An 18,622-nucleotide genomic window follows, 5' to 3' on the forward strand; every position below is an offset into this window, starting at 1 on the left:
TTTATATATTATTTTTTTAAAAAATTTCTATATGTATCCACGTATTCATAACTATGTTTTTTTTTTCACTTATACCTATTCTCTTGTAAGCGATTGGCAAAAATAAATAAATAAATGAAATGAAATGAAATGAAATAAATAAATAAAAAAACCCCGAGCCGAAGTGTGCTGCCCCCGTGTGGCCGGAGAGGCGCGGCGCACGATGGAGCCGCCGAAAGGAGGACCGTCTTCGCTTCCTCGCCGTCGTGCCTTGGAGCCCTGAGGCAGCCGAGATGGTGTCTCCGGACCTCGGGGGCGTCTCCGCTTGTCTCCCGCCGGCAGAGCCCTCCGGCTGCCCCGCCAGGGACGAAAGAGGGAGCCCAGACCGCCTCCTCTGGGTCTGAGCTTCATGGGGGGAGTTTAGCCCCCCTCTCCTCCTCTGCAGGAAGAAGAAGGAGAAGGAGAAGGGACGCTGCAAATCTTTGGATGCAGGAGGTGTGAGGGTTTTTCCTCCCCCCTTTCCCTCCCCCAATTTCCCCCCCTCCCCGTCCTCGATCCGGTCCCGTTGCATGCTTGGTCTCCATGCCCGCCAGACCCCCGGGCCCTAAATCTTGGCATGGGACGGCTCTGGACGTGGGAAGGCGCCTCCTTCGACCATGGGGAACAAGCAAACCATCTTTACGGATGAACAGTTAGACGCCTATCAGGTGAGCCGGGTTGGGCTGGGCTCAGGGAGGCTCAGGGTGGAGTGGGGGGGGGCAGGAGGCTGGCGGGTCTCTCCAACACCCCCCCCCCATCTTCTCTTTCCTGGGGGTGGAAGCCGCCTTTCCCTAAGCTTGGGTGCTTGGTTGGGAGACTTCCTTGCAACGGGCGGGGGGGCTCCTTCCATCTGGCCTTGGGGTCAGGCTGGGAGAGAGAGAGAAAGAAAAGGGGGAGAGAGACAGAGAGGGAGAGAGAGAAGGAGAGATGGAGAGAGGAGGGGAAAGAGAGAAGAGAGAGGGAGACGGAGAGAGGGGGGAGGGAGAGATAGATAGGGAATGGGGGAAAGAAGGGATAGGGAGAAAGGGAGAGGAAGAGAGAGAAGGGAGAGAGAAAGAAAAGGAGGGGAGAGAGAGGGAGAAAGAAGGGAGAGATGGAGAGAGAGAAAGAGAGAGAGGGGGAAAGAGAGAGAGAGAAAAGGGGAGAGAGGCAGAGAGGGAGAGAGAGAAGGAGAGATGGAGAGAGGAGGGGAAGAGAGAGAGGGAGACAGAGAGAGAGAGAGAAAGGATAGGGAGAGAGAGAGGGAGGGAGAGAGAGATAGGGAATGGGGGAAAGAAGGGATAGGGAGAAAGAGGGAGAGGAAGAGAGAAGGGAGAGAGAGAAAGAGAAAAGGAAGGGAGAGAGAGGGAGAAAGAAGGGAGAGATGGAGAGAGAGATGGAGAGATAGAGGGGGAAAGAGAGAAGGAGAAGGAGAGAGAGAAGGAGAGAGAGAGAGAAAGAGAAAAGGGGGAGAAAGACAGAGAGCGAGAGAAGAGAGAGATGTAGAGAGAGAAGGAGAGATAGAGGGGAGAGATAGAAAGGACAGAGAGAGAAGAAGAGGTGGAGAGAGAGAGAAGGAGGTAGAGAGAGGGGAAAGGAGAGAATGGAGAGGGAAAGAAGGAGGAAGATAGATAGATAGATAGATAGATAGATAGATAGATAGATAGATAGATAGATAGATAGATAGAGGTTGAGGCAGATGGCTCCCAGGGAATTCTTGGTGTTGAACTCCATAAATCTTCAAGCTATGCTGGCTGGAGAATTCTGGGAATTCGCAAGTCTTCAAGGTTGGACACCCCTGCTTTAAGTAAACACCACCTGGGTGGGCTTCGTGGCCTCAGAAGGCCCCTTTTCAAACGGATGAGCCAACTTGCAAGAGCAAAATCCTGCAAAAATCCCTTTTGCGTGAATAGGGCTGCCTGCCCGGCCCTGCTGGCCCTCAGAATGGTCCGTGCCTTGCTCCGGTGATCCTCAGGAACATCCAGATCTCAGGATCGGCCCATTCCCATGGAAAGAGATCCAGTGGGAACTGGAGGGTGGGAATCAACCTTCCCATCACCTGCTCTGTTAAATAGGAGCCTATTTTTCCAACCCAAAGACTCAGGCTGGCCTGGATTGGAAAGAACCATTGGAAGTTTCTGGTGGGGTGTGTGTGTGTTGGGCCGCTTCATCCTCCCTTTCCAGCTAGCCAATTAAAATAAATACATAAATTGAAACTGGCCCTTTTGTGCCCGTGGCCGACATCTGCAGAATTACCTTCCCTCTCTTCCTTTTGCACTTGAAACCTTCCTAAGGGAAGAGAAATTGGCACTGACTCCTTTCCATCTGGAAGGTTTTAGAAGGAGGGCGAGCGACACCCTTGCCAATTCAACGCCGAGGTTTAAAGTCACCAATTTAAAGCAAAACAGCCTCCACGCTTGTGTCATCTTAGGGAAAAATTGCAACGAAATTTTAAAATAATAATAATAATAATAATGCATGGAACCCTCTCGTGGTCGAGCTGGTGCCCTTCAGAAATTTTGGAGCCCAGTTCCCATCATCCAAGGCTAGGACTGGTGAGCAAGCCTCTCCAACGTTTTGTTGCAGCTCTTGATTCTACAAATGAAGTTTCAGATTTCTTCATTTTGATGCATTCCCACAACACGCTGAACCAACTCTGGGGGGAGGAAAAAATCTAGCAAGCTGGTGCATTTGTACAGCTTGGCAAGACTGGTTCGTAAGAACCTCGGTGAAGCTACCTTGTGACATATTTGTGTTGTGCAAACTCACCCTCTTACTTGGGTGTGAATGTTCTGCAGAAAATCTAATCCGGGGGGGGAGGGGTCAGACCAGATGACCTCACAGACACCTTCCACTCTGACGGTGTTTTTATTCTAGAAATAATATGTTGTATATATGTATTTATTATTATTACTTTGTGATCGATCAGCCTATAGCCATATCAGTGTACAAGGTTCAAACACGTATTACCGCTAAAAATTGGTAATTGTTTGTATAGGGTTTTATTGGTAATACGTGTTTGAACCTTGTACGTTGATATGGCTATAGGCTAATCAATCAATCATAATAATAATACCTTTTTGTTTTTTAAAAAAGGGGGGGACCTAAACCTTCTACCTTTCAAAATTCCAAGTCGAGTCTTTATCTCTTCCAAATTCAGTGAGACAAAAAGGGCTGTATAATTATTTTAGCTGTATGGCGTTTAACCTGCATGATCTCATCGGAAATTATTTTATTACCAAGGGCAGCATGTCAGACTCAGTAAAACTTTACACAAAGATAGATAAAGGGGGGAAAAAAAAAGCCATGTAAGAATTAGAAATGGATCTTGCTTAAACGGCCGTTTCAATCAAGTGGAAAGAAGAAAGGAATAGATTCTCGCGATTGGGAAAAACAAAAACCCTATCTTGAAAGAAAGTCTTCTGAAGAGAAATTTTTCAGAAGCATCCTTTCTATTTCATCAGACTTGCGTATTCTTAAGAGGATAATTCACTTTTTCCCCCCAGTTTTTGGCCTTTCTGGTTGACTATTTATACAAAGCCAGGATCCTACTGTAAAATAATAATCATAATAATACACATCTCAGTTGAATAGAGGCGAGCAGACGCATTTGTAAATCGCAGATACTGGGGCTCATTTTAATTCTGAAAAAGCTTTTCTGCCAACCTTTGACGTATTTTATTTTATTTTATTTTATTAGTTTAGTTTATTAGTTTATGTATTCTCTCTCTCTCTCTCTCCCTCTCCCTCCCTTCCTCCCTCTCTCTCTCTCTCTCTCTCTCTTTGGATAATGATGCTAATTGGCCTTGAAAGCAAACTGAACTCCAAGCCGCATTTCCCCTCAGAACAAGTCGATCCGAAGCCATTAGCCCGCAATAAATGGTGATGCTTTCAAAAAACCTTTTCCCGGCCAAAACGTGGGGCTGAAAGTAGAACCTCCATGTACAAGCACAGCGGAGGCTGCTGAACATGCTCGCCGGCCTCCAAAGTTTGGCTCCGGAAAGCCGAAAAGGCTTTTAGCTTAATGGAGCTCGGAAACAGGACGCTGGGTGGGAGGGCTGAGTTTTTCTCCCTTGGAAGTTTGGATTACCTTGCCCGGCCCAGCCTTGGTCTTCGCTTCTGGTTAAGTAACAATCTTGGCTACGGATCCTGGCTGATATAATTACACGAGAGGGAAAAAAAAAAAGCTCCTTTGTGTGTGTGTGTGTGTGTAGGGTGTGTGTAGGGTGTTTAACCAGCATTTCTTTGTTTCCCGTGCCAGCCTTTTTGCAAAGAGCCACTCACACCCTTCTTCCCTAAGCGGTAAAGAATGTGCACATTCAGGGAAGGATCCTGGCTTGTTTCTCTCGCGGGGTGCCAATCTTTTAGGGGTCGTCACCAAGAAGAGGTGGGGAGGAAAAGGTTCAACGTCTTGAACCCAAAGCCCCGTTGAAGAAGCTGGAAAGGCAAAATTGGGAGAGGACCAACCTAGAACAAAGGACAAAACTTCCTGACAGCAAGGACAAATTTATCTGGACTTTCCTCCAGAATTTGTAGGGGCTCCATCGCTGGAGGTTTTGAAGAAGAGGTTGGACAGCCCCTTGTCTGGAATGGCATAGGGAGGTTGGACTAGAAGACCTCCAAGGTCCCTCGCAACTCTTCTGTCAGTCTTTCCTCTCTGGAAGGGCGAGAGAAACCACCTCCCCGCATTCTCTGTAACTTTATTCAGCTGCCCCACCGAACGTGGAGGGACCGTCGAGCCCATCGGCCACTCCGTAGGCAGTCTTAATAACGGGTGCCCAAGAAGGTCTTCTAGTCCAACCTCCTTGGTCAGGCAGGAGACTTTAGGCCAGAGACCTTCTTCTCCTCTGCAGAACCTGAAGAGGCCTCCTCCTCCTCCTCCTTCGCAGATCATTCCCCCACCATGGACAAATCTCACTTCCCTTTTATTTCTCTTTTTTTCTCTAATATACAGGACTGCACCTTCTTCACACGAAAGGAGATCCTCAGGTGAGCAGAATACGCACCTTGTTTTCCACCCTCCAGGTTTGTCCACAGGAAGAGGCATCGGGCATCGCTCAAGTCCTTCCTTGGGGGCAAAGAATGAGAGGAGCCTGCATACCTTGAGGGTAAAGGGCAGGGGTAGCTCTTCCAAACTCAACAACGAACCATCTGGGACAAAACCCCTTGGATTAAAAACAAAGCAACCAATGTCCTCACTATCCATCATCATCATCACCATTCTTCTTCTTCTTCTTCTTCTTCTTCTTCTTCTTCTTCTTCTTCTTCTTCTTCTTCTTCTTCTTCTTCTTCTTCTTCTTCTTCTTCTTCTTCTTCTTCTTCTTCTTCTTCTTCTTCTTCTTCTTCTCCTCCTCCTCCTCCTCCTCCTCCTCCTCCTCCTCCTCCTCCTTCTCCTCCTCCTCCTCCTCCCCCTCCCCCTCCCCCTCCCCCTCCCCCTCCCTTTTCTCCTCCTCCTTCCAATTTCCCAAAACAGTCACGGTTATTTTTATGAGATCTGCCCATTCCGAACCCTAATCTGTCTGCATTAAAGTGCAGATTTCATACAGAGGAGGAAAAGGAACGGTCTCTGCAACAAGTACCAAGAAACCGCCTGATCTCTCGACCTGCCATGCATTCTCCCATATTTATTATGCCTCCATGTGAGACTGTGGCTTATTGCAATCCAGCTGCAAAAATTATCCTGCTTCCTAGAGCTAAGGCCGCACCTAGAGTCCTGCATCCAGTTTCAGTCCCCACACTATAAAAAAGATGTTGAGACTCTAGAAAGAGTGCAGAGAAGAGCAACCAGGAGGATGAGGGGACTGGAAGCCAAAACATACGATGAACGGTTGCAGGAACTGGGCCTGGCTAGTCTAGGGAAGAGAAGGACCAGGGGAGATAGGAGAACCTATCTTCCAGTATTTGAGGGGCTTCCCCAGAGGGGAGGAAGGGGTCAAGCTATTTTCCAAAGCACCCAAAGACTAAACAAGGAATAATGGATGGGAACTGATCAAGGAGAGATTCAACCTGGAAATAAGGAGAAACTTTCTGACAGAATAATCAACCAATGGAACAGAAGTTGCCTTCAGAAGTTGTGGGAGCTTCATCACTTGAGACTTTCCAGAAGAGATTGGACTCCCATCTGTCAGAAATGGTGTAGGGTCTCCTGCTTGGGCAGGGAGTTGGACTAGATGACCTACAAGGTCCTTTCCAACTCTGATCATCTGTTAGAGTCCTTTGTGTGTGTGTGTGTGTGTGTGTGTGTTCTGACTTGGTACAAAACTACAATCTCCAGCCTTAAGGAACTGAAGCTACTCTTTGTATTTCTGTTGAGAAGATCATTATCCTGTTCCAAACCCATCGTCTCACCTCAAAGCCAGTAATCCATTCGTGTTTATCTGAATTCGTGGGACGAACGCTCTGCTCACATGTTGTCCAGAGGAGGCTCTTTTTAGGAATCTGAGGGGTTTTTTTCTTTCTCTCTCTCTCTCTCTTCCCTCACCGTAGCAGAGATGTCTCTGCTGTGTGCAGTGTACCTGAAAGGTAAAACCAGAGAGGAGGCCCATAATTTATTCTGGCCCAGCCAAGGCTGCAGGACTCGGAGTTCTTTCAAAGAGGGTTACTTTTAAAGAGAACAAAATGTGTCAGCGGAAGGCGGGATGGGAAATGCAGGCGGATGCTTCCCCAGGTTTTTCGTATCAAAGCAACTTTTTTATGATGTCTCCTGGTCAAAACTTGAACCTGGACAAGCTTTGGAATCATCAACACCAGGAGAGGTGATCTGTCTCCAACCTGACGTTCTCCTTTTTTCTTGGACTTCAAGTATCGTCATCAATTCCCCTCAAATGTAGGACCATCTTTTTCTCCGGCCTCTCGAGCTACAGAGGGTCCCACATATCGGGTAGGGGCGGCAGAGTTGTGACTTCTGTACCTGTGATGACCCAAAGGGGCGTGGCACAAAGGCAACACAGTCAGATAATCAATAAGAGTCCCTTTATTATCTCCCGACTTTTCCCCCAATGTCCTGGTTACCTTCTGGCTGGAGAAAAACTCTCCCAGGAATAGCCTTTGGCTGCAGGAAATTAAGTCCAAAACGGGGTCAACACAAACTGTAACTTAAAGTCCAAACAAGCCAAACTGAAGTAATTAGTTTGGCAGGGCAGGAGCAAGAATTTCAGACTTGAAGGTACGGCAAAACTCACATGGTTGGGAAGATGCCAGGAACACAGATAAGCCACAACAGCACGAGATAAAGTCATGTTTGCTCCCAACAGCCTGCCGTATGCAGCCTGCCTTTCTTATCAACTCTCTTCCCAGCTGTGGCTAATGAAGGGAATCAGGGCCCTTTCCTCCCCCGTAAGCCATGCAACTCACGTTGCTCCATTCTCTGTTCCTCCCTACGTGCCCTAGGATGAAGAGAGGGTGGGCCTGGGTCTTCCTTTGAACTCCCTCTCCCTTGTTCTACCTCTCTCCTGCTCTGCCCACCCAGACTTTGCCCTTCCCCAGCCTTCTCCACAGCCAACGGAGCTACTCTCCCATTCCCTGCCAGCTGTCCAGCTTCCTCCTAGGATTCAGACTCTGACAGGGGCATGACAGTACCACTGATGTTCATTTTCCTGGTTTCCAAGAAAAGTTCTTCTCCCGTTTGAAAATAAGAATCCAAGACTTAGTTTCGTTAACCTGGAGGGAAATCACATCAGTTCTCAAAAGTTTTGGTGGCCAGAAGGAGCAATACAATCAACTTCTCCTTGAAGCTGGGAACCAAACCTTCCCTAAGTACCATCTTCTTGGTCCTTACCTGCGTCTGTTTCCCCACAGGTTGCATGGCCGCTACCACGAACTGGCACCAAACATGGTCCCCATGGATTACACCAAGAATCCAGATGTTAAACTCCCTCTACAGCTGATAGAAAACATGCCGGAATTAAAGGTAATGGCAGGGCGAGTTCAGCCTTATTTTTGTTGGCATTTTCCGTAGCCTATAAAATCTTTTGAGAGTGGGAGGCAGAGTAGGCTGTAAAATTTGCACATTTCACAGATGTGGCTACAAAAGTCCGGCCTCTTGTTTTAAAGATTTAAGTTTCTCTCGTTAAAGACTTCCGCATTGAGATGACGGGCTCTTAAACATCTGCATGGATAGCATTCTATACAGAAGGCCATGGTACCGATAAGCTCAAATTCTTTCTCTGCCTTTGCAGAGCCAATCGGATGGGAACAGACCATAATAATAAATACATGAATAGATTTCATGCTAAACCATTTTGCCCTAAAAACTGTTGGCTTTTATGGCCTGGCAAGAATCTTGCATATCTCTTTTGTTCAGTAGAGTATTGATTTTTTTTTTTTTTTTGGCTAATTGAATTCTCCCAATAGAAGAAGATCCATCAGCCATCAACGCATAGAGACAAATCACATTTACATGCCATTGAAAAGAGCTAATAAAACCGCTAAGAAGGCGGGAGTGGGGGAAAGAAAGCCAAAATATATTGTCTGCAATAAGCAGCGCCCAGATAAGCAGATATTAACACCAGACAAATAACTGAGCAGAATACAGTACCCTAATCAATTACCAAGGGGAAAAACCACATCCCACCAACATGGACAGGGAACATTACTGTATATAAACAGGGAGCAAACCTCACATTCATTAGCCCAGATGATGTTACCTAGTTGGGTAGTGAAATGTCTGAAAGAAAACAACCAAGCTCAGAAAGCATCAAAAGTTTCCCTAATCAAATTCCCTTTTTGTTGTTATTGGTTTTGGGGCGCTCCTTTCTGACTTCCTCTTTTCCTCCACACCGGAGGAACCCTGGTGCAAGATAGCCCTTGGCCTAGCTTCTACCCAGCCATGCTTCTTAGTGACTTTGACCTGTTTTCAACCCTAAGGGCTATTGGTTTACACTATATCTATAGCCTTGTAACTTCATATATTCACAGAAGGGAACAGGAAACCAGAAGGCCAATATCTTGGGATTGAGTTGCCCTCAAAAAGCAGAAGAATTAACGTAATTACTAATGTCTTCTAGAAAACATCGGGGAGGGGAAGGAGAACTCCCTGGTCAGCAGGAGAGTTGAAGTCCATCCATCTTAAAAGTTCCCAACGTTGAAAAGAAAGACCCCAGCCATGAGTCAAAAAGAATACAACAGGGATAGGAAGTTTGGGACAAGCTGGTTTTAGCTATTGAGCTCACTGCACTAGTCGGAGTCTCCACCTGGAAAAATGCAGGAGTGTCTCCAGGCTGTTATCAGAAAAGAAAAGGAGGCCCGTAACGATGGCGTTGAAACAAAACCGAGTTTTGAATGCCCCATCATGTGTTTTCATTCCACCTTGAAGCCATCCCTGAAAGTCCAACTCAGATTGGCAAACTTCATGCCCTTATTTCAGCCAATTGGAACGTAGGGTGGAGACCATAACCACCAGGGGTTAATGGAGAGACTGGGTTTCAGACTGGCCCCTTTACGCCCTCTGGACTTCAACTCCCAGAATTCCTGAGCCAGCCATGTTGGCTCAGGAAGTCTGGGAGTTGAACGCCACAGATCATAGAGAGGGCCGTAGTCGTCCACCCTGCTCAGGACCTTCTTGCAATTCTAGTGAAGATGGGAGCCTCCTTCTCTGCTTGGTCACCACTCTGGAGAAGCCCTGGCGGGGGACTTCAGGATTCAAGGAGGACCATGGACAGCTCCAACTGGAGCGGCCAACCTCAGATTGGATCCCTAGATCATTCTTCTCCAGAGCTAATTAAAGGCATCTTCCCTATGTTAACGACTCTTGGCTCCAACAGGAAACAAAGTGAATTCACAGCAGATTCCCAGAATGTTTTCTGTTGCGAAAACCAACTTTTCATGCAGCGCAATCACAAAAAAACACCTGTCATTTACTTTCCTTAGTCCTTTACTAAGCCTGTATTATTATTATTCTCACCCTTCCTATTATCTATCTATCTCCTGCTTATGACTATAACCTTGTTGCTTGTATCTGTACAATTTATATTGTTTTATTTAGTTTCCTAGTATGACTTGATTGCTTATTCAGTATCCTATAACTATCACTGTGTTGTATCTTATGCTTCTTGTTGAATGCATTTTTTTTATGTACACTGAGAGTTTATGCATCGAAGAAAAATTCCTTGTGTGGCCAATCATACTTGGCCAATAAAGAATTCTATTCTATTCTATTCTATTCTATTCTGTTCTGTTCTGTTCTGTTCTGTTCTGTTCTGTTCTGTTCTGTTCTATTCTATTCTATTCTAATCTAATCTAATTCTTATCTTATCTTATCTTATCTTATCTTATCTTATCTTATCTTATCTTATTTTATCTTATCTTATCCTATCCTATCCTATCCTATCCTATCCTATCCTATCCTATTCATTATATTCAGTTCTATTCTATTCTATTCTATTCTATTCTACTCTACTCTACTCTACTCTACTCTACTCTACTCTACTCTACTCTACTCTACTCTACTCTACTCTATTTTAAGGCTTTGGGGAAAAGCCTTCCACATCCCTTCCTGATGACATGATGGCCAGTTTATTTCCACCACTGCCACCTGATAGAAATGGACAGAGGATGTCGCAGATTCAATAGAAATTGAGTCCAAAGATGGCTTATGCCTGCGAGGGTCTGCCTTTCCCAGCACAGGGATTTGGTCTTTTTGATCTATTCCCTGTTTCCAGAGGTGTTGAGTGGATCCGTCTGCAGACTGCCATCCGAGTAACTGGATCCAGTGGTAATGCAGTCTGTTGTAAGAGACACCGATGGGTAGCACTGGAGAAGTCCAGAAATGGGAGAGACTGCTTCAGCTCCTGAGATGTTATATGTCTGGGCAGACATATCTTTCGCTTCCTCTCGTGTTCTCCTTTGGGAATGACTGCAGAGAAGACACAATGTCTGCAGAAATCCATTCACAGGCTTTCCTCCCGTCGGAAGCACTGGGTGAATTTCTCTAGTTTAACCCCATACTTTTTTTTATTTTATGGTTTTTTTTTAAATTCACCCAGCTTGTGGTTTTTTTTTTTTTTTTGATACGGGACCTTCTATCTAAGGGACTGTTTTTGCAATGGCCTTTCTTAAGCGTTTGTAATTTTAGCCCAACCGTTTCCCCTCGTACAATATATTTTTTTAAAAAAAGACGTGTGATTGTGTGCTTGTTCACCAAAGGCACTGCAACATTTGGAAAGGATTGGGTGTATTGGAGCAGAACGATGCAGCTGCTTTGATGAGTCACATTAAGGACTCGTTTGCTTTCCCAAATGGACTCATCGAAGCAGCTGCATCATTTCTTCTTCAGTTTCTTTCATGCTCTAAAAAACAAAACAGGCATGGCTTCTTTCAAAAGCCTCATGCTTCTTTGCCTTCTAAATAATGCCTTCTGAATAATAATTTAAGCAGGTACACCTCTTGATTTCTATTAGGCTTTTTTTTTTATTAAAAAATGGAGGGAGCTGACATGTTACCTCTCTCTGCAGGAAAATCCCTTCAGGCAGAGAATTGTCCATTCTTTCTCAGAAGACCCAGAAGGAAATCTGAGCTTTAATGATTTTGTCGACATGTTTTCTGTACTTAGTGAAATGGCTCCCCGAGAACTAAAAGCAATTTATGCCTTTAAGATTTACGGTAAGAAAAATAACAGGGTGGGAGAACAGCTGGCTGGGGAATTCTGGGAGTTGAAGTCCACCAACTTAAAGCAGGCTGGCTGGGGAATTCTGGGAGTTGAAGTCCACCAACTTAAAGCAGGCTGGCTGGGGAATTCTGGGAGTTGAAGTCCACCAACTTAAAGCAGGCTGGCTGGGGAATTCTGGGAGTTGAAGTCCACCAACTTAAAGCAGGCTGGCTAGGGAAATCTGGGAGTTGAAGTCCACGTTTCTTAAAGTTGCCAAGGTTGGAAACTCTGGGTTAGAACCCGGCCTAGTATCCTTATCAGAATCAGCTAATTCTCAGCAAGATCTTTAAAATCTTTTTAAGATTTGTGCCAAGGAGTGGAATAAATAGCAGGTTAGGGGTCTTTAAACTTTGTCAACTCTGGACTTCAACTCTCAGAATCCCCCAGACTCAGTCTAGCATCCTTATGATAAGCAGATAAAAATTCTCAGTCCCCAGTGCATGTCTTCCTCTCGGAGGTGTGGTGATTCTGTGAACCTCTCGTCAAGTATTTTGCATTTTATGGAACAAGTGGAAAACTTTTTGTCTTAATTGTCTCTGGTAGCTACCGGTATGACCAACTCACCCTCCCCACAAACTTCTTCAGCAAAGCCATCCTTCAACATCAATTTAATGTTTAATATCTGCTTTTCACCACACCGTTCCTGGAGGGCTACAGGTCCAAAAAACTTGTGGGGGGAGGGAAAAAACAAGAAGGATGTCATTTGTTTTCTTCACTGGCAGGAAAGTCCTGTCAGATGCCAGACCTTTCCCCCATAAATCCGTCTTGACAGATTTACCATCCATATGCAGCCTGCAAAATGTCATTCTGCCGGTTCGTAATTAAATAGAACTGGTGGTAATTCTGCTTATTGAGCGAAGCACAATAAAACCAATGTTCAGAGCTGGCCTTTTAATCACCAGGCTATTGTTCACTTGGTAGATTCACGATTGAGCTTCAGAGATAGAAAGTCGAGGAAGAAACACACCACCTCCAGATGTCGGGTAGATTCCAACCAAGAGAAATGGAACGGAAGGGTTGACGGGGCTGGTTGAAATTTAAGACGTCCAAACCACGTGAAATAAATCAATGCATATTTTTTTTCCCCACCGATCAAATTTATTGGGAGCTTGGAAAATACCGATCAATGACAGAATAACCAAGTTGGAAGGGACCCTTGGAGTCCTTCTAATCCAACCTCTGGCTCAAGCCTTTGATTCAGTGGTACACGACAAACTACTCCTAAAACTAAAATCTTACGGTATCTCTGGACACCTGCATAACTGGATAGAAGCATTCCTGTCAAACAGAGAACAAAGGGTCAAAATTGGGAGCGTCCTATCAAATTCTGTACCTGTCAACAGTGGTGTCCCCCCAAGGCAGTGTTCTAGGACCAACTCTCTTCATACTCTACATAAATGACCTCTGTGATCATATCAAGAGCAACTGCGTTCTCTTCGCTGATGATGTCAAGCTATTCAACACCACAGACAATACTACTACCCTTCAAAAAGACCTTGACTATGTGTCAGAATGGTCAAACAAATGGCAACTTCAAATCTCAACAAATAAATGCTCTGTCCTACATATTGGCAAAAAAATAAATAAATCAGAAAATAAAATACAGGCTGAATAGTCAAGATCTTGTTGATGATCCAAGCTCTGTAAAGGACCTTGGAGTACTCATCTCAAATGATCTAAGTGCTAGAGCCCACTGTAACTACATAGCCAAAAAGGCATTGTTAACATAATCTTATGTAGCTTTTTCTCTGGTAATATTACACTAATAACTAGAGCATACAAAACATTTGCTAGACCAATACTCGAATACAGCTCATCAGTCTGGAACCCACATTACGTATCCGATATTAACACAGTGGAGAAAGTCCAGAAATATTTCACAAGAAGAGTTCTCCACTCCTGTACTCGTTGCAGAATTTCTTATGCCACCAGATTTGAAATTCTAGACCTAGAAAACCTTGAATTACGCCGTCTTCGGTCCGATCTAAGTATAGTATATAAAATCATACAGTGCCATGTCCTACCAGTCAATGACTACTTCAGCTTCAACCATAACAACACAAGAGCACACAATAGATACAAACTCAAGGTTAACCGCACCAAACTTGATTGCAGGAAATACGACTTCAGCAACAGAGTGGTCAATGTCTGGAATACTCTACCTGACTCTGTGGTTTCTTCCCCAAACCCCAAAAACTTTAACCTTAGACTGTCTCCTATTGATCTCACCCCTTTCCTAAGAGGTTTGTAGCGGGTGTGCATAAGCACACCAACGTGCCTACCGTCCCTGTCCTATTTCTTCTATTTTTCTTATATGTATCCATGTATTCAAAACTATGTTTTTACTTATACCTATTATCTTGTAAGTAATTGACAAATAAAATAAATAAATAAGCAAGAGACCCTGTACAATGTTTAGACAAATGTTTGTTCAAACTTCCAGGGTTGAAGCACCCACAACTTCCGGAATCAAGCTTTTCCCCTGGTTCATTGTCTTCCCTGTCAGGAAATTCCTCCTTAGTTCTAGGTTGCTTCTCTCCTTGATGAGTTTCCATCCGTTGCTTCTTCTTCTGCCTTCAGGGGCTTTGGAGAATAGCTTGACTCCCTCTTCTTTGGGACAGCCCCTCAAATACTGGATAGTTGGCCCAGCAGAAAAATTCGACCCCATCTATTTGTTTCTGTGCAGCTACATAGGAAGCCCTAAAAAAGAAAAAAAAAGGGACTCCGTATCCCATCGACCACGGTGCAGGGTATGGGAGCCGTAGTCCCAGCCCAGTTGAGGGCAGCCAAGAGGCCTTCTGAGCACCCCTTTCTTTCCTGTCTTTGCCTGCCTAGATTTTAACACCGACAACTTCATTTGCAAATCCGACCTGGAGCAAACTCTGAACAAGTTGACCAAGGAAGAGCTGACCGAGGAGGAGGTTAGCCTGGTCTGCGAGAAGGTCATCGAAGAAGCGGACATGGACGGCGACGGGAAGCTGGGGTTTTCAGACTTCGAGAACATGATTTCCAAAGCTCCGGATTTTCTCAGGTAGAAGCCTCGCCACGGTGGTGGGATTCCATTTTTTTTAAAACTACTGGTCCTCTGGGCCTGGCTTGGTGGGCGTGGCTTGGTGGGGCGTGGTTTGGTGGGTGTGGCAGGAGAAGGATATACGGCAAATTCCCCCTTTCCTCCCCACCCCACTAACCTGCTTTCCAGCTCCCTTCTCCTCCGCAGGGCAACGCAAGGAGACCCAGCTGATCAGCCATGGGTGTGGCTTGGTGGGTGTGGCATTCTGTGGGTGTGGCTTGGTGGGCGTGGCAGGGGAAGGTTATTCCAAAATCCCCCTTCCCTCCCCACCCCACTAACCTGCTTTCCAGCTCCGTTTTCCTGGGCAGGGCAACCAAAGAAGACCCAGCTGGGACTCAATGGAAGGCAGAGAATAGATGAGGTTGGCGGGGCCAGTCAGAGGTGGCATTGGCCGGTTCTCTGAACTACTCCAAATTTCCGCTACCGGTTCTCCAGAACTGGTCAGAACCGGCTGAATCCCACCTGGGCCTTTCCACCATCGATCAAGGATCCTCAACCTTGACAACTTTAAAGTGTGTGGGCCTGAACTCCCAGAATTCCCCAAGCCAGTGTTGTTGTTGTTGTTGGAATTCTGGAACTTGGAGTCCGCAGATCTTGTTGAAGAACTCTGGTTTAAAGATCTGCGGTCAGATTTGAATAGGTTAGAGATGGTCAGAAGTAGACTTGGAAAAGCTGCACCCAACCAGGAGATCTTTTCCTTGGGTAGCTTTCCTTGACTCAAGTCGAGGACAACTTGAAAGGAAATAGATATCGGAAAGGAAATGTTTTTTGTTTTTTTTTTGAGAATAACCAGCCACATCTGACCGAACGATCTTCCAACGGTACTAAATCCCACAGGCCCAAACTTCCAGGCAATGGCAGAAGCACTTACGGATTCTGAAAATGTGATTCCCTGAGGGATCGTTTCTCTCTCTTTTTTTTTTTTGAAAAAAAAAAGGATCATTTTGAAGTCCTGGGCATTTTAATGGCCCCCATTAGCACTCCCAGCTGGCAGGAGCTAAGTGTTCCGTTCTACAAGGCTGGCTACGTTTTAGCAGGAAATGGTTTCATATAAATCATTGTGGAAGCTGAAACTTTCACACACACACACACACACACACACACACACACACACATAGAGAGAGAGAGGTCTGTAGGATAGTGGAACACTCCACATCCCATTCAAGTCGGTTGAAGAAACGGTGTTTGGGCAAGGGGCCAACTTGGCTTGATATGAAATGTTGTGTTTTAGTGCAATCTGACAGTCCAGACCAGGGTTTGTTTCTCATCTTTAGCAACGTTAAGGCGTGTGGATCTCAACTTAGCTTGCTCTCATATTGTTGTTTTCTTTCCTCCCTCCCTCCCTGTTTGACATCTTCCTTCCTTCCTTCCTTCCTTCCTTCCTTCCTTCCTTCCTTCCCTCCCTCCCTCCCCTCCCTTTCTCCACTCCCTCCCTTTTTCCTTTTTTCCTCCCTGTTTGACATCTTCCTTCCTTCCTTCCTTCCTTCCTTCCTTCCTTCCTTCCTTCCTTCCTTCCTTCCCTCCCTCCCTTTGTCCTTCTCCCTGTTTGATATCCTTCTCCCTCCCTCCCTCCCTGTTTGTCATCTATCTTCCTTCCTTCCTTCCTTCCTTCCTTCCTTCCTTCCTTCCTTCCTTCCTTCCTTCCTTCCTTCCTTCCTTCCTTCCTTCCTCCCTCCCTCCCTCCCTTTCTCCACTCCCTCCCTTTTTCCTTTTTTCCTCCCTGTTTGACATCTTCCTTCCTTCCTTCCTTCCTTCCTTCCTTCCTTCCTTCCTTCCTTCCCTCCCTCCCTCCCTCCCTTTGTCCTTCTCCCTGTTTGATATCCTTCTCCCTCCCTCCCTCCCTGTTTGTCATCTATCTTCCTTCCTTCCTTCCTTCCTTCCTTCCTTCCTTCCTTCCTTCCTTCCTTCCTTCCTTCCTTCCTTCCTTCCTTCCTTCCTTCCTACCTTCCTTCCCTCCCTCCCTTTCTCCACTCCCTCCCTTTTTCCCTTTTTCCTCCCTGTTTGCCATCCTTCTCCTTCCCTCCTTCTTCCCGCTTCCTTCCCTCCCTCCCGTTTCCTTCACAGCACCTTCCACATACGAATCTAAAACCCATGGGGCTGAACCACCGGAAGCCAGGCTGGCTGACGTCTTCCTGCCTTCCTTCTCCTCCTTTTTCCTGGAGGCTGCAGTAAAGGACTTGCTGAATCCCCAGCCCAGCAGATGCAGGACTATTTCCCAAGATCTTTGGAATATCCCTGGATTATTATTATTATTATTACTAACTTGTTTTTGTTTTGTTTTTATAAAAACAACAACCCGCAACGGGCCAGTCACCTCGTGGGATACACCTCCTTGCTGGACTGTTACTTTTTTAAAAACTGGGCCACGGAATCCTCCCGCGTGGCTCTCTTGTCATTTTTATACGTGTCTATACTAGCCCTCTGAGCAAAAAGATGACTTAAAACCCAAGGGCAACTTCATGGAGATGTTGAATCTCCCCAAAAGGACTTGATGAAACCAAAGCACTGGAACTCCCAAGAGAAGGAGGTTCCCTGATTTAAAAACCAGGCGACCCTCCCCGCTGGATTCGCACGGCAGATGAAAAAAAAAAAACGCCGGTGCCCATAACCGAGGCGCTTCATCCACCGGACATCGGGAAAAGGTTTTTTTTTTCCCCTTAATGAAACTTGAAATATTTCTCCTGCCTCCCAAAAGACATTTTGCATTAGCAAATCAATGCTTCTCCCAAACGGAGACAACCACACAGAAACCTGGGTCGGCATTCTGGCTTTGCCTCATATCCTGATTGCATTAAGCTGACCGATTGCAAAAAAAAAAAATTAATAATAATCAAAATAAACGAAAGGAGCGAAAGCCAAGGACGAAAACAAAAGGGAACACAAAACACAACCTACCCCTTTCGCCAACGCACAACCCCGGGGGAACCCAGCCGAGGCAGTCTTCCTCGTTGGATGCGTGACCGCTGTGATTTCTCTCTTTTCTCCGAAACCAGCTGCATTTCATATTTTTATTTTTATTCCCCCCCACCTGCCTCGGTTCGGGTTCTTGGCTAATCAACTAGGCACGATGACAATCATATCCTCACCACAAGTTTCACACAATTTCCTGGAAGGGCTCGGCTACATATTGTGTGGCTTCTGTAAATTATCCAGAATTAAAAACGTCGGCTGGTTTTACTGACCTTTGGGTGGTTTTTTTTTTTTTGGCTTCCCATTTGAAAGGAAAGGCTCTGGTTGTTTGTATTTGATTTTTATTAATCCGATTTATTTGGCCGCCCGTCTCACGCGGAAAGGGACTCCGGGCGGCGTACAGCAAGCCAGTCGAAACAGGAAAGAAATTGGGACAATCGTTGGTTCAAACGGTGATACAATCATGATTAAAAAGAGTTAGAAATTAGAGAAGCGGAGCTGAGAAAAAAAAACCCTGTTGTTTGTGGTGATTATTGTTATTATGATTATTCGCTGATTTTTAACCTAGATGAAGCCACGTAAAAAAGACAATAGGGGTCTTTTTTTTGGTTTTGAAGGAAAGCAGCCATTCCGATGCACCTAATTTTTCCAAAATTGGCTCAATCTGTGGCCAAAAAAAATAAAAAAAGGGGTGTCAGTGGTCTCCCCAAAATTTCTAGGTACTGCCATTTATTTATGGGACCAGGCAGCAAATGACAATAGAACAACCTCTTTTAAAAAAAGTTTATCCAAGTTAAGATCTAAAAATCAAAGGAAGACAGATTTGTGACCTTCCCAACTGGCTTCTGATAACTCAGTGGGGGAAGATGGACTCACTTAATGAACAGTTGATTCACTTAACAGCTAGAGCAATTTGTTTAAGAGCCCTGACAGTAGAACTCGCTGAATGTCTCACTCAGCCACAGAAATGTGGTCGTAAGTCCGGAGCTCCAGCACCTGTA

General features: G+C 45.5%; 1 protein-coding gene across 1 annotated transcript; it reads left to right on the forward strand.

Moving 5' to 3' along the window:
• Window positions 1–192: 192 nt before the first annotated feature.
• On the forward strand, window positions 193–18,124 carry CIB2 (calcium and integrin binding family member 2). The gene is made up of 6 exons (XM_087941665.1): window positions 193–686; window positions 4,952–4,986; window positions 7,795–7,906; window positions 11,448–11,595; window positions 14,477–14,672; window positions 16,776–18,124. Exons 1-6 carry the CDS (start codon window positions 636–638, stop codon window positions 16,795–16,797), a joined length of 564 nt encoding a protein of 187 aa, XP_087797791.1. The 5' UTR covers window positions 193–635; the 3' UTR covers window positions 16,798–18,124.
• Window positions 18,125–18,622: the final 498 nt, after the last annotated feature.

This window comes from Pseudonaja textilis, chromosome 13, assembly GCF_049901715.1.
Source record: "Pseudonaja textilis isolate UNSWEBS1 chromosome 13, rPseTex1.2, whole genome shotgun sequence".
NCBI classification, from domain to species: domain Eukaryota; kingdom Metazoa; phylum Chordata; class Lepidosauria; order Squamata; family Elapidae; genus Pseudonaja; species Pseudonaja textilis.

What these genes read in the sequence shown, in the direction of transcription:
- CIB2 (XM_087941665.1), top strand. Translation starts at nt 636, where the DNA reads ATGGGGAACAAGCAAACCATCTTTACGGATGAACAGTTAGACGCCTAT. An exon ending in AACAGTTAGACGCCTATCAG is followed by an intron (nt 687 to 4,951) that starts GTGAGCCGGGTT and finishes TCTAATATACAG; the next exon opens with GACTGCACCTTCTTCACACG. An exon ending in TTATGCCTTTAAGATTTACG is followed by an intron (nt 11,596 to 14,476) that starts GTAAGAAAAATA and finishes TTGCCTGCCTAG; the next exon opens with ATTTTAACACCGACAACTTC.